The 15370-nt window shown below is 36.3% G+C and overlaps 1 protein-coding gene across 1 annotated transcript; it reads right to left on the reverse strand.

Moving 5' to 3' along the window:
• Nucleotides 1-2248: 2248 nt before the first annotated feature.
• On the reverse strand, nt 2249-9581 carry LOC127241377 (actin-related protein 3). Its single transcript, XM_051260397.1, has 9 exons — nt 9038-9581; nt 8450-8915; nt 6635-6781; nt 5996-6088; nt 5632-5751; nt 5378-5488; nt 5053-5178; nt 4865-4963; nt 2249-2802 (listed from the first exon to the last, which is right to left on the reverse strand). Exons 1-9 carry the CDS (start codon nt 9085-9087, stop codon nt 2722-2724), a joined length of 1293 nt encoding a protein of 430 aa, XP_051116354.1. The 5' UTR covers nt 9088-9581; the 3' UTR covers nt 2249-2721.
• Nucleotides 9582-15370: the final 5789 nt, after the last annotated feature.

Here is a 15370-nt window from a genome sequence, read left to right on the forward strand (position 1 = left end):
ATAGATCCAGTGTGGATCCGTGAATGGATGACCGAATTTCTTCACGAATCTACTCCTGAAGAACGCTGACTAGAAGATTAATGATCTGGTCCGGCCTTCCAGCAGCCGCGGAAGCCTCGTCGCACTTGGGCTCCGGGAGGGGGAGATGTAAGAAAAATTACCAACTTGACTCTGGGGTAGCATGTTGCGCAAGGCACGATGACGAATCACCAACGATTCCTTTGTTTTTAAACATCTCTGCAGTCGTCAGCGGCATCAATTTTCTTCCGAAGTTGCATGTAAAAGTCGCGAGACGTCGGTGTCCCACTGGACGTGTCAATTTGTTGTCGTAAAAAAATCGCCACCGACGGCTTAATTGGAAAAACCTACCGGAATTGATTTTATCGTAGGGTTCCCCGGCCTCCTCAAGAAAAGATCCGGGCTATCTCATAATAACCGAAAACATTGGCGAAGAAAGAAGAAGGTAAGATAGGAATTAACGCTGAAAATTAAATTGGAATTAATTAAAAAAAATTGTAAAAATTTAGAAAAGTTACAAGAACGGAAAAATTGCAGAGAAAATAATGAAGAAGAAGAATATCACATGGTGAATGGCGTGTCCCTCTGGTTCTACTCTTGGATATTTATTTTGTTTTTGAATTATTTGGATAAACCTTCGTCCCCACGTTTTTTTTCAACAACTTTCTAACCAAGTTTTTGACCTTCTTGCCTCCGTTGGACTGCATCAAGTCGAGCTGGACCTCCTTGAACGATGGGCTAGACGGGTCAGAAGGTCCGACTGCTACTTTGGGCCATATGTTGGGCCGCGAATGTCCTTGAACTGCACATACGCTGAGTCGGCCCCAATTAATTGTTTGAGTGTATACACTTTTTTTTTTTTTTAACAAAACATATATCGTTGTGATCTCACCTGGAAATTAGAGCATGAGAGAAAGAAGTGATATTTCTTTTCCACACAAAAGATATAGAAGGACATCCCTATTGGGGAATCGAAATGGAATAGAAGAGAAAGATCTTTGGAAGGATACTAGGACTACCTTATTCGCAGAGTAGAAAAGGGAGGATGAGACCGGCCCTCGAGACACGTGAAAATCGTGTGAAAAGAAAAATGATTTGATGGAAGTTAAGTTGAACGGAGAGAATAAGGGCTCCAGTGTAAAAGAGATTAGGAAGTTAAGTTGAACGGAGAGAATAAGGGCTCCAGTGTAAAAGAGATTAGGGAATAGTAAATAGTCAAGCTTGAGAAAATATGTAAAATAAGAAGCGTAGACAAATAATTATGCAATGGTATTGAATTTAAACTAGATAGATAATTGGTGATTTTACTCCAATTAGCCTTTTTATATATGTATATATATATATATATGGAGATTACTGGTTAAACTTCTAGGTTATCGTTATGGTTATGGTTATGGCCATGCTTTCATGAGTCTGCACCAGGCAGAGATTAATTAATTAATCATTTTTGTTGAAGAGATGAGATGAGATTGTGGTATATTTCACTAACTCCTAATCCTAAACTTGAACGCGGATCTGAAGAATGAATGAATGAATTAATTAATTAATGCCTAGTCGTCCTTTCCTTTATGATCTGTGAAAAGAATGAAAGAATTGGACATAGCTAATCTATCCAACGTAACAAACACACTAGTCCGTCCATGACCATCAAAGCACTCTCTATGCTGCAGCTGAATGTGGTTGGTTCAACATTAGTCCCTAATGCTAACAGTCCGTTCCAACTTTTCTGATGATCCTGAGGCCATCCTATCCTCCCTCGATTACCAGATGATATACCAAAGCAAAGAGTTCATCACTGTCCGGATCGGAAGCTGCAGAGCAGGGTCCAATGCCCCTTAAATGACATGGCAAAGTTGTCGGATGCAAAATGACCGTCTCACCTAAATTTTCCAAATGTTAATAAAACGCAACCATTAATTTATATCCACAAACTAGAGTAGCCAACAAAAGTCTATGCTATGGATGGCTGTGGAGTAGATGGAGAATCTCTGGCATACGCATTGGGTTTCGATTAGGTACAGGAGGATTCTGCAGGCGGCTACAATAAGCTTAGCTGGTGTACGACCCGAATGGCAGACTACGGAGATGGAGATTAGGCCGTCAGCCTCACCCTCAAGGCATGAAGATATGATATGACTGCCTAGTTTGATTGATATACTACTGATGTACAAATAACACAACATGGTATTTCTTGCTACCCAAACAACACAACACAACACAACACAACAGGTAGATGTAAAAATACATAAATTATCCACTAGACAGAATAGAGCCAAACTGACATGTAAACACAAACACGTTAAAAGAGTTGCTGAAATACAACAGAAAAGCTCAGCTCCTCCTTGTATAAAATTAAATGAGCAAGGATATATGAATGAATGCGTATGTATTGATTAATTTTATACAGGTGTTGGTGTATGGTGGTGATTTTGCAACTTTCTCATTGAAAACAGAACAGTGCTTTAAGCCGCCTGCCTGCCTGACTAATCAGCAGCAATGGAAAATTAATGAATAATATCGAATGCATTGCAGCGACCACAGCTTAGCCAGAATAACTAGATTTTACTCTGTCGCCTTGATACATCCATCCACCATAGGGTAAAGAAGCATGCACACTACCTTGCCATGGCAAGTGTGGCGCCACAAAACCTTGTCAAAACTCAGAAAGAGTCTGGCCATCTGTGGAGATCAGGTCAGGTCAGGTCAGTACATCCCCTTAAAAACTGGGTTTGTGCGGCATATGCTTGCGCCACATTCCTCGTATTCTGCTTTGGTATGGCATGCCTGAATGGTAACAAAAGAACCAATAAGTAATCGGGGGAAGGAACTTACTTGTAGCACCCTATGTGCTTTTATTAGGATTCTTCAAGTTTCTGCTTAAATGATGATATCAGCATATCAATAACATTACATTACATTACTTTCTATTGACAAAACAGAATCTGAAGGTATCTATCCTGCAAATACAGTTTCAAAAATTATTTCATTGACAGGGATGTTATCATTTTACACCATTTCCTCGTATGCGTAAATAACTATAATTTGGGAACAAAGGATGCAACTTCTCTGCTACTAAACATATTTTACCTAATTATAATAAAACAACCAAAGGTTAGAAGACGTACAGAAGTAGTTCGTTAAGAACTTGTAAATCTTGACCATAACTTCACAAAAAAATCCTATGTTTGGGTTTGGGTTTTTGTTTAAATATTACTACGATGTTTTATGAGAGTAAATAAAATTTATTTTAGGTGCCATATAGGGGTATAGAATAAAAAAGCAATTTGGGTTACAAACCAAATATACCTAGAAAAGTAATCATGTAGAGTTTGTTAATTCAGTTAAAATTAATGGCGTGGAAAGATACCGAGTTTTAAGAGCACGTCAGAGCACAGGATTTTCTGAATAGGTAAAAAGCAAAGAATACTTACAATAGAGAACAAAAGTAACTAGAACCAGACCAGAAAGTGAGAGTTCGATACCTAACTGAAGCTGATGGTATTTATAAAAATGGTAAAAAGAAGCCTGGTCCAATTTCAATATTTCAGAAAAAGCAGAACACACCAGTTTGAAAGAAGTTTGGGCTACAATATTGTGTAAATAAGAAGGTATGAACAAGGAGGTTCTAGGCACGGCGCCATCTGACCACCAAATTGCAAACGTGACACGGCGCCCTCCATGGCGACAATATGACGACATGGCTAACCTACCTCTATAAATTTCTAAAATTCAATTACATAATATAAAACTATAGCCTTCAATCACTAAATTTGATTAAATTTTCAATATGACAATAAAATATCAAAATATTAAACACCACCATCCAAATAAAGTACTTCAAACATCCTTAAAAAATCATTAACGTCTAGAAAAAGCAAAAAAAAACTGTCAATCACCCAAATATCATGTTAGTCTTCATTGTGTATATTACTTTCCTCCTCCTTCTATACCACTATGTATATATATAATATACTATATAATTTAATGGAGGACAGCAGCACTACCTAGGGTGTGTTTGTTTTGTAAAATAGTTTGAAGGTATATTTTTTATGTGAAGTATAGGAAATTGTGTAGATAATATAAAAATAATGAATGTGTGTAATATATTATCTTTTGGAGAGAAAACATGTTGGTTTTCTTGCAAAACAAACACACCCCTATTACCCACACAAATACTTAAATATGTATTCACTTTTACCTACACTTATACAGTGATAAGACATCAACATTTAATGGCTAAGAGATACAAATACATTATATATGATATATATATCCCACTACAATTTATCCCATATTTCACAAAACAATTTATATCCTACCTAATCAACACCGAGAATGAGCAATGTTAGAAACAACGATGATGGACGGGAGCGCCGGTGGAGGTCACTCTAAACAGAGGTAGGAATGATAAAAAATATATAGTCTAGGACTTCAGGGTTTGAAAAAACAAATTTATAAACGTGTTTAAGGCCTTATTTTATGGCCCACAGCTTGTGCCCGTCGCCGTTTGGTGTCGCCAAAGTGACGCCTGGACGCCAGCCTCGCCAAACGGCGAGGCGACCTATCATGACAGTGATGGTTCACTGTCACGACAACTAGGCATCGCCTAGGCAATGTCGTAACAACCTTGGGTATGAAGTTTGAAGACTCACTATCTGAGTCAACATGCAAATTTACTATCATGGAATCTACATGACATTAAAAAATAAACAAGAATAATTAATCTGATCGCGTATTTAAGAAATATATAAATAAAATAACTGCATGAGTGCTAGTTTCAGACAATTATGGATAGTTCAAAGAAACATATGCTTAAATTTGGGACACCAAAATTACCAGCACGTACCGTGAAAAACTCAGGGGTAGATGCAAGCACCGAGCCACCAAACCAAACCGCATACCTCTGAATGGGATGGCTCACAACATTTACTTCAACAGGTTGTGCCTGGAAAATTGTACGATATCAAAATTTTTCAGTGAGGAAGCAAAGTTCATTTTTAAATAATTTATAAACAAAATAACTTAGTAACATACCTTTATTTCTCCTCCAAGCCGAGCATTTGATGCATCAACTCGACCATCAACAATCTTTTTCAAATCTCGTTGTAATCTTCGATGGAAGTCTTTGAACATGGTTGATCCTCCAGATAATACCACATTCTGTAATATAGCAATAGTTCATAAAATCAATCACACAAAATAAATAAGTTAAAAAAAAAAAGCATCAATCAATACTAAAAACAGATTCCACTTAATTAAATAACTTTTTGCGCAATAAATAAATTAAGTTTAAAAAAAAAAAAAAAAAACATCAAGAAAGAATAAAACAGATTCTGCTTAATTAAATAATTTTTGTCACCTTGTACAAGGCTCTTCTTGTATCTATAGGTGCAGACTGTATGCATTTGTCAATCACTTCAGGTAAAGGAGTGGTGAAATCAGTACTATAAATTTCCGGATTAAAGAAGATCTGCAAAGAAAGGGTAGAAACTTTCACACTTTTATCATATAAATGAACAAACTTAACATATTGTGCTAAAACAATGAACCAACTAATCATTCAGAAAAGGTGGCATTTTGACAGGTAAAGTATCATTCTATTGACATGCCAACCTCTGGGCCGAGGAACCGTTCATAGCCTATATCACAAGTATAAGGAGCTCCTGTCCGTGGCTTAGTACCTCTCCACTGCTTAACATACTTTGCTGGATCTCTATCATGCTTATTAAATTCCTGAACTTGGAAAGGATATGAGGACTCATAAATATATGTTTTCTTATATTCAGGCAACATAAATTGTAGATATGCTATCAGAAAGCTATTTCAAAAGAGAACTGCACATCTTGCTCCTTTATTTTTGTCAGGATTTATAAATATAAGAATAGATACTGAGCACAAACTCCAGCCCTTTATTAAGCGATTCAACTCTGAGGTCAATCTAAGGTCAGAGCATAAGCAATCTATAGGGGCTATATACCTTGACTATGTCAGAACAAGTGTAGCAATGCATTTCCTTTACTTTCCTGGCAACATCAAAGGATTCCTCAGGTGGAACATTTTCACCTCTTTCCTACACAGAACATGAAAAAATAATGAATAACAAAAACACAGACAGGAAAATACTATGGCAAATCTGAATCCACGATCTTTAGTGAAGTACAGGGTTTAAGAGCCTACAGTACTGCAGTAGCTGGCCTTCAATAAATTTACTACACTACATTTATGATAATATTTGCTGCTCTTCAACCAGCAAACCCAGAGAACATAAGTACATATAGATGGTTCATAACTGTCATAAAACGAGTCCAGTGGGAAATTTTAGAATAGGACAAATTACTGGATTCATCATTAAACTTGTCCTGTGCTTCATATTTTAGAGCACCCTTTATAGTTTTTGACAGAAACAAGGTAACCTGATTATTGTTCACTTCAATGGGAAAACATGAATGAGGTACAATGCAATAATTATTAAAAAGCATACATATTATAAGGAACAAAAAGAACAAAATATGGACTAAAATAAAATTCCCCTTTTTCAAGGACCAAAAAGGAAATTTAATCAACAGCAAGCCTGCTCTATAATGTTACAACACCTAGAAATTTTAAGAAATTATACCCGCATAAGTTGTTGAACAAAGAGAGTCACATCTTCCCCAGAAATTGGAATTGATTTAATGCTGCTTCCAATAACATAACCTTCAGCTACAGGCACAACATGAGTAGCTCCATCTCCGACATCCACAACAACTCCTGTCATCTCACACTAAGAAGTGTTGGCAGTATAAGAAAGAAAGAATTAACCAAGTATTTCGTGATTATCGGCAATTATGTGTGAGTGAATGATAAAGAAGTTTATTCTACTGCCATCCACAGCCCATTTTTACAGAACTAGACATCAGGAAGTGCAATTAATAACATAATATTACTTGGTTGAAATGTAAATTCAATAAGATAGAATACAGCCACATCTAGGAGACAAGCACCATACAGCATCTTGATTTTTAAACATGGAACAAATTGGAGTGATATTGTTAAATAAAATGAAACAGATAGACAGACGAGTGCACACACCCATTAATCGAAAGATTTAGTAATTTGTGCATTTCCTTCAAACCTCTAATTCCCAGAAAGTGCAATGATCAAAATATGAGATATCCAAAATGTTAAAGCTCAAAGTTCCCCAGAAAGTGTCTGAGTGTTGTGCATTTTTTCTGGTTACAAACAGGAATAGCAATTGGCATTCCCAGAAAAATTCACCCAAGTGCTAAAAAGCATACAGGCTATCTGCAAAATGAAATATAATCCTCAAACACTCCATATTCAACAGCATATACAATAAACATCAAGAAATGAATAACTCATATACAGAGAGAGAGAGAAAAGGAGTCAGCCATATATCTCGGCCTTGTATTACAATGGTATACAATAATATTCTCGAAAAACATCAATTCTAGAGAACCTTAAGGAAACATCTATACACCTTCTAGACTTTCTACATTCAACAAGCTATTATAACATTCACATAAACTCAACATTCCTAAAAGGGGTTTTATGGGTATTTGGAGTTTACTGAGTGTGGCAAGCAGCAAAGAAATATCAAGGACCTATTAAGTTAATAGACTATTACACTTCAGTCAAATGAAAAATAAGAGCCTATGAATAAAAATGTGGCATTTCAAGCATATCTCCATACCAAGTGCTTGATCAGGCCATAACTTACATCTTTGTCGCACATCATGACATTCGATGTTGAGCACATATAATACCAAGACTTTATAATATAAGTAATTAACATAAAAACTTATCGATTTCAGGGGAACTTTAGACCTTGATGTTTTATGACACAGTTCAATAACAGCAATGAACTTATCTAAAGTCTCAAAGCAACGAGAAAAGTTAAAGTATATTTATCTATTATCTACAAATAATTTCTAAATTAAACATCAACCTAGAAAATCATATTCTCAACCCTTCAAAGCTAATGACATAAGCATTTAGCTACTCATTATCTTTCAGATGCCCCAAATTACATTAACCTTCCCTTACTTGCTGAAATTGTTAAGTTAATCAAATGAATAACTATTGATCTTGTTAGCATACTATCAGGAACTAGGGAATCATCTTAAAAATAAGGAGCAATTCTCTACCAAAAAACAAAACACTCCTTCAGCTAAACAAACTACTATCTTATAAATATTGCAAATCAGATACTTGATTTATATACAAAAACATAACTCTGTGTGTAGAATGCAGGCAATCTTCTTTACTGCATATCCTCAATGTTTAGCCATTGTCACCAGCTCTCAAAATTTCATCACAATGAAGAAAGTACAATATCCGAAGAGATTGTTCAAGCATCAAACAACTAGGCAACCATTATTCACTGAACTAGGCGATAAATAATTTATAAATCTCCTCAACCTAGACCAACCTTCGAAGTTGTATAACCAGCAGCCAAGGCAAGAACAGGCTGCACCGCAATATAGAGGCCTGGAACATTAAAAGTCTCGAACATTATCTCGCCTGTATATTCGCGGCTCTCTGGTGCAGTTAGTGGACTCTCAGTTAAACAAAAGTAATGATCCTCAGGATCACAGCGAAGATAATTAAATATACACTGCTGCCAGAACCTCTCCATCGCATCCCAATCTTCAACCTGGCCATGCTTAATGGGATAGCTCAAGTTATAACTATTGTTTGATTTAGATCTAGACAATGCCTCCTCTCCTATATAAAAATCCAGATCCGCCATCACCCCAGCGCTGTGCTGTGCCAACCAATTGCTACCTTTAGTAGAACTAACTCGCGGCTGACTAACAAATGAGTCGTTTGTTGCAACTACGGTGGGCACTATGAAACAGGGTTCCACGTTCCCAGCAAAACCCATTTTGGCATACCTGCGAAAGAAATCACCGAAACCAGTAAATATAAGCCACAGAGACAACCTCAATTGAACGAAGCATTTGATCGAACTCTTGATCGTAGTTTCTAGGTAACATAGTAAGAGACGAGGAAGTACCCGGTGCCGTTGTCGATGACTACCGCAGGGCGAGAGGTGGCAGCGTCCATGGGTAAACTAAACAACAATTCAATCAACAATCGGAGAGAAAGGGTTTAAAGAAAATCGGCACTCATATCATGGTCATCGAACGGAGACGGCGGCGTTGGGTAGGGCTGATGCTGACCTACCAACAGTGGGGTTGTTGATGCTTAACCAATTCTTGTGGGTAGGGTTGTGGTTGTGGTTTGATTCCATTCATTACATTTCAGCTTGCAATCATTGAATCGATCAAATCATATCATCATGATCACCATCGTCATCAAATCAAAGACTGCGTCCGTTATCAAGATTGGAAACGAGGAATGCTGTGGTGGGGTTGGGGGTTGTCCTCTGGCTCTGCTGTTGTCCCCGATTCGAAGAATTAAGGCAACACACAAGTGGATGTGGGCAGTGGGTGGTTCTTTGTTCCTTTCCTTTGCTTCTTTTGCGTGGGTGGGTGGGTGTGGAGAGGGAACAAAGTAATGTATGTATGCCTATGGTGCAGTAGGGCGTTAAAGTGCGTTGTTCGGTCGGGTATTGGAATCTGGAACTAGATCTGATTTGTGGGGCGATCAACATTTTATTTTAAATACATATTTTATAACTAGCATGTAATTGTGTTATATATATTAATTATTTTATATTAAACTATATATTAATTTAATATTTTTTATAAATAGTTTATATATATATATATATATATAACATATTAGTCGAATTACATTAATTTAGAATATAATTTTTCAAATATTTTTTCTAAATCAAAATATTTAAAATTCTAATATAATCTATAAAATCGAAAAATATATTAAAACATTATATTTAAAAATAAATTAATTTTAAAAAATATAAGAATAAAAAAATATTACTAGAAACACAATAAATAGTTAAAAATATCATAAAATAAACTGACAATTGGATTAAAATTTTTCAAGATATTTTGGTATTTAGGTTCAGTCTCCACCCACAATTTTTTAATAATTATTAGCATTAACTCTCTATCCTAAAACTCAATTACAATATTGTCCTCGTCTCTCTCCAAAATTTATTTTAATATTTCAAAAATTCCTCTATCCTCGGTAGGTTATTCTCGCGCGAAGCAGCTTCTGTCTAGCCTTTTATTCTTTCACACATGATCGATGGCGTTGTCGAATCCAAATTTCAATCTTTAGGTTTATTTTTCACAAGGAAAACAGTGGTATGGAAATGTTTCGATTTCAAATGTTCTCTTGTTGTGATAATTTTTTTGGTTGATTATAGTAGTGTTGTTAGGGCTTACGATCGATCCTACCAATGTTCTACTGAAGACGAAGATCGAAACTAAGGTATGATCGATTATCTTTACTATTATTTCACTAATCCTTTGGTGATTGTGCTTTGTTCGAGATTATTTGTGAAGTTGTGGTAATTTTTTTACAGTATAGGACAGTGTGTATAGAAAAAAGTTTTAAGAGGGCTGTTGCGATTTAATGGTAGTATGTGTGGGCATTTTCACAGAAAATTTTTCTACGGTGGTGGAGTATACCTATATTTATTAATCTTATACCTATGTTGTCTGATATTGTACGCTTTATTTCTTTGAAGATGCCCTTGTTTGGTTGATATATACTACGACTACTCATGTATGAACCTTGGTATATATTTCATGTGCTTTTAATTTGATGGTTCATAAAATCTTGTTGCTATGCAGTCGTGTCTACCGAAAATAATAAAAATTGGGAATGGTTTTGTTGGAGGTTAAGGATTTTTCTTCACATTGATAGTCTGTATAATTGGAAAGAATACATTTCTGGATAGACACTCGAGACTTCTAAAATTTATCCATGTCTTATTTTCTGGAGCCACCATGCATACTGTCTTCGGCACTTAGTGGATAACTTTTGCACATAGGTATGTGTAGAATATATGTTTCATTTTTATGATATGTGCAACAAGATAATTATATTTCTTATATGGAATACAGATATATCTGATAAACCACAAGAAATGATAGACGTCCGTTTTCAACAAAGTTGCTTACGAAGAACCCATTAATCCAGTGGCAACGCATGATATGGATGTGGCACAGAACAAGCTGCAAGCAAAGATAATTCATTCTACAACATTTATCCAACTAGGTCGGCCAAAAAAAGACGGTTAAATCACAATAGGTAAAACAATCTAAAAAATGTGGTCATTGTGGTCGCCAAGAATATAACCGACCGAGTTGCACATAGGATTTATCTTATGTATTTCTGATTTCCTCATATGACTGAAATTTCTTTTTATTCTTGGTTGATTGTACATTGAACAGATCTTTGTACGAGACCATTATTGAATGATTTCTAAATTATATGATATTTCCATTATATTCCTTATCGTACACAACTAATATGTGGGGATATATATCATTACGAATTAATTTCAAATTAGTCGTATCCAAAGGTATGTGAAACCACAACAAAATAACATTAGAGTTATTGTAGTTGTATAAAATACGACCAAGGATAAAAATTATCAATAAGGACAATACACTAGATATAGAGCTTGGCTTATTAAATTAAGAGGTCCTTTGTGTCCCCAAAACACTTCTTATCGTATAACATGACTCATAGTGTATTCCAACCATTTATCTCAAATTAAATTAACATTGAATTACTTGTAGGCATTTAATTTTTTTGACAGAGTTATTACAATGACAATACGAGTATTCTATAACGTTGGAGAAGTATATTTGTAGACAAAAAATTGTGTTATTTTTAATAAATACAAAAGTTTGTACATATTATTTTTAATTTAAATTTAAAACGGGTCTTATTATCTAAATGGTCTTTGATTCTCTTTCTGGGTCGATTTGTTTTCCAACTTGGTTTTCGATGAATTCTTTGATCCGAAGAGATTTGGTCTTCGGTTTGACTTTTCCGAACTTTGGAGGGCTTTGGTCTCCGTACGGGCAATTTGATCTTCGGCTTTGGATTTGATGTCATCTTTGGACGATCCAAAGCTTTGATCTTTGGTTTGGCTTTGCCGCCTTTTGGAAAGCTTTGGTCTCCTTGCGGGCGATTTGATCATCGGCTTTTGGAGGACTTTGGTCTCCGTGTGGGCAATTTGATCATCAGCTTTGGATTTAATGTCTTCTTTAGACGATCGAGGCTTTGATCTTTGGTTCGGCTTTGCCGCCTTTTGGAGAGCTTTGGTCTCCGTGAGGGCGTTTCAATTGTCAGCTTTGGATTTGATGTCTTCTTTGGACGATCCGAGACTTTGATCTTTGGTTTGGCTTTGCCAACTTTTGGAGGGCTTTGGTCTCCGTGTGAGCTATTTGATTGTCGACTTTGGATTTGATGTCTTCTTTGGACGATCCAAGGCTTTGATCATTGGTTTGGCTTTGCCGCCTTTTGGAGAGCTTCGGTTTCCGTGTGGTCGATTTGATCGTCGGCTTTGGACTTGATGCCTTCTTTGGACGATGCGCGGCTTTGATCTTTGAGAAGATGGATTTGGTGCTCCATAACACTTTTGGTGACGCCTCCCTTTTACTTTTGGATCAAAGAGGGCCGAGTTGATGCTTTGGTGAAGAACGCGATGAACACCTTAAAGCTTTAGGATGAACTTTGGATAGTCTTCCTTGGCTTTGATGGATTCGTCAACGGCCTTTTTGGAGCTTTGATCCTTGAAGAGGTGGATTTGGTGCTCCATAACACATTTGGCGGTGTGTCCCTTTGACTTTTAGATCAAAGAAGGCCTAGTTGATGTTTTTGACAAAAAACGCGACGAACGCCTTGAAGATTTAGGATGAACTTTGGAGGCTCTTCCTTGGCTTTGACAGATCCTTTAATGGCTTTCGGAGCTTTGATTCTCCCTCCAGTTTGGGCATACGACGAGGAACGTTAACTTCATCGATTCACCAACCAATATTGGATCATTTGTCCAAATCAGAGACTTTTACTCGAAGAACGCTTCCAAGAACACGAAGAACAATACAGAGAGAGTCTAGAGACTTACCCATTTGCTTGAATTCTTGATGTAACTTTGGTGTGTCAAATGAATTGGCCATGGCACATATTTATAGGGGAGGGGTGACCTCAGCTTCCTTTTTTAATGTTGACACGTGGCGCGTCTTGATTGGCCAATAGGAAGATTTTATAATATTTCATTTTCCAAAAAATATTTTTCATTCTTGACGGATTTGATTGTGCACCTTTCTTTCTCGCCAAGATCTTTTTATCATTGCTTTTTTCGGAAGATATTAATTTATATACTTAATTTATTTTGCTGCCAAATTTATTATGGCTCTATTTATGCACCTAATATTTGTACGATATCTTTCATTTTAAGCAAATTTTTGCATTAATAGTTGATATTTATTGTACAAAAATTAACATATGTGCATAATTAAATATCATATATTAATTTTATTGGAATTTTATCTTCTTCCATAATACATAATATTTAATTTAATTTAGACATTTAATTTTTAATAGCTACAAATGCCCCCTCGAGACTTGTTTAAGCTAACGCAAAACGTTTAAAGCTTGAATAAGTCTCGAAATCGCAAGTTAGTCTATTTTTTTGGACTGAAATTCTATTTTTTTATGGCTATCATTTTTTTTAATATTTTTTTTAGTCATTATTTTTTCCGAAGGGCTTTTTCCTTTTTTTTTTCAGACAAAGTTTTTTTTTTTTGTCCAAATGATTTTTTTTAAGCCCGATTTTTTTTGGGGCTTTTTTTTTCTTTGCCCAATTTTTTTGTAGGAATTTTTTTTTTTACATAATTGACTGTACTCGGAGTTATATTTCAAGTTGCCTACGTATCCGGTGAAGGAGCAAAGTCATAACGTAGTTCAAAACAAATTGAATTTGTTTGTTTTTGTTAAACAATTTGTTCTCGTGTTAAGGAGTCTTGTAGAAAGTTTATCCTCATTTCTAGGATATTGTAGAAAGTTCATCATCGTTTCTAGAAGATTGTAGAAAGTTTGTTCTCGTTTCCAGGAGATTGAAGAAAGTTTATCCTCGTTTCCATGAGCCCCACTATTTGAAGTGTTATGTTTCTCTTCGTCTGAGAAATCCTGGGTAGGAGGTCCATATATTCCATTATACATCATGCTCAATTCCATATCATGAGCGCGAGTGGCGAGTTCTTCAAAAGTATGGGGTCGGATCCCTTGTAAGATGTATCTCAAGCCCCACTGCATTTCTTGAATGCACATTTCTATGCCAGAGGCCTCAGACAGATGGTCTTTGCAGTTGAGGCTTAGACTTCTCCAACGGTTGATGTAATCGATTACTGTCTCATCTTTCCGTTGGTGGCTATTGGTAAGTTCGGTCATGCTGACAATTCTCTATGTGTTGTAGAACCGATTCAAGAACTCGTACTTTAGTTGTTCCCAATTATCGATGGAACCAGCCTCTAAGTAGATGTACCAGTCGAAGGCGTTGCCGTTTAGTGACCGTACAAATTGTTTGACTAGAAGATCTCCATATATTCCGGCATCATTGCATGTCTCGAAAAAGTTCGCTATATGTTGCTTTGGGTTGCCTTTGCCATCAAATTGTTGAAACTTTGGTGATTGATAGACCGCTGAAATTTTGAGGGGGTCAATCCTTGGAGTGTAAGGCTTGGCGTAAGTGTCCGTCGGCCTTGAACTCCATTCGAATTCTCTTATAATTGCCCCTTTGATGTATTTGTCAAGTTGGGATATATGGATGAAGGAGTTGGATGATCCTTGAAATGAATTTGATTCCGCCACCTTTTATTTGCCATGACGTTGCTCCGTGGATTTTTATGCTTTATTTTGGGCCGCTGGGAAAGATGGTGGCTTTTCGATGGCATGACCGGCTTCATCAGGCTTTTCGAGCTTTGTGAGAAGTTTTTTTATGAGGGCGTCTTGTTGTTGCATATGCTGAGAGACATCCCTTCAACGATTTTTACCAATGCGGCAAGCTGGTCCTCCATATTTGATGCGTTGATAGTCATTACTGGAGCGGAAGTTGATGCAGTGGAATGACTTGAAGTTGGCCGATGAGTAGGTGACATGAGAGGGCCTTTGAAGCTTTGATCTTCGTCGCAGAGCAGACTTTTATCCACAATCTTTGGGTCCTCAATATTTGAAGCGTTGGTAGTCATCAACGGAGCAAAGTTTGATGCGGTTGAATAACTTGCAGTTTGTTGAAGGGTGAATAGTACAGCAATACTCTTGAAGTTATTGTCTTCTTCATAGGGTGTGTTTGTTTGGGGGATTGGATTGATTTACACTATTCATCCAATTTTTTCCCCCAAAAAATTTCAAATCAAAACCTATTTTTCATTTTTTATATTATACTAAAAATCAATTTTAC

This window comes from Andrographis paniculata, unplaced genomic scaffold (genome assembly GCF_009805555.1).
Source record: "Andrographis paniculata isolate CXL003 unplaced genomic scaffold, ASM980555v1 Contig82END, whole genome shotgun sequence".
In the NCBI taxonomy this organism is placed as follows: Eukaryota; Viridiplantae; Streptophyta; class Magnoliopsida; order Lamiales; family Acanthaceae; genus Andrographis; species Andrographis paniculata.

Excerpts from the sequence above, each read along its gene's own strand:
- LOC127241377 (XM_051260397.1), bottom strand. The coding sequence starts at position 9,087 with ATGGACGCTGCCACCTCTCGCCCTGCGGTAGTCATCGACAACGGCACC. Across the intron at positions 8,916-9,037 it reads GTCATCGACAACGGCACCGG|GTATGCCAAAATGGGTTTTG; the intron begins GTACTTCCTCGT and ends TTTCTTTCGCAG. Across the intron at positions 6,089-6,634 it reads TTGTTCAACAACTTATGCGG|GAAAGAGGTGAAAATGTTCC; the intron begins GTATAATTTCTT and ends TGTTCTGTGTAG.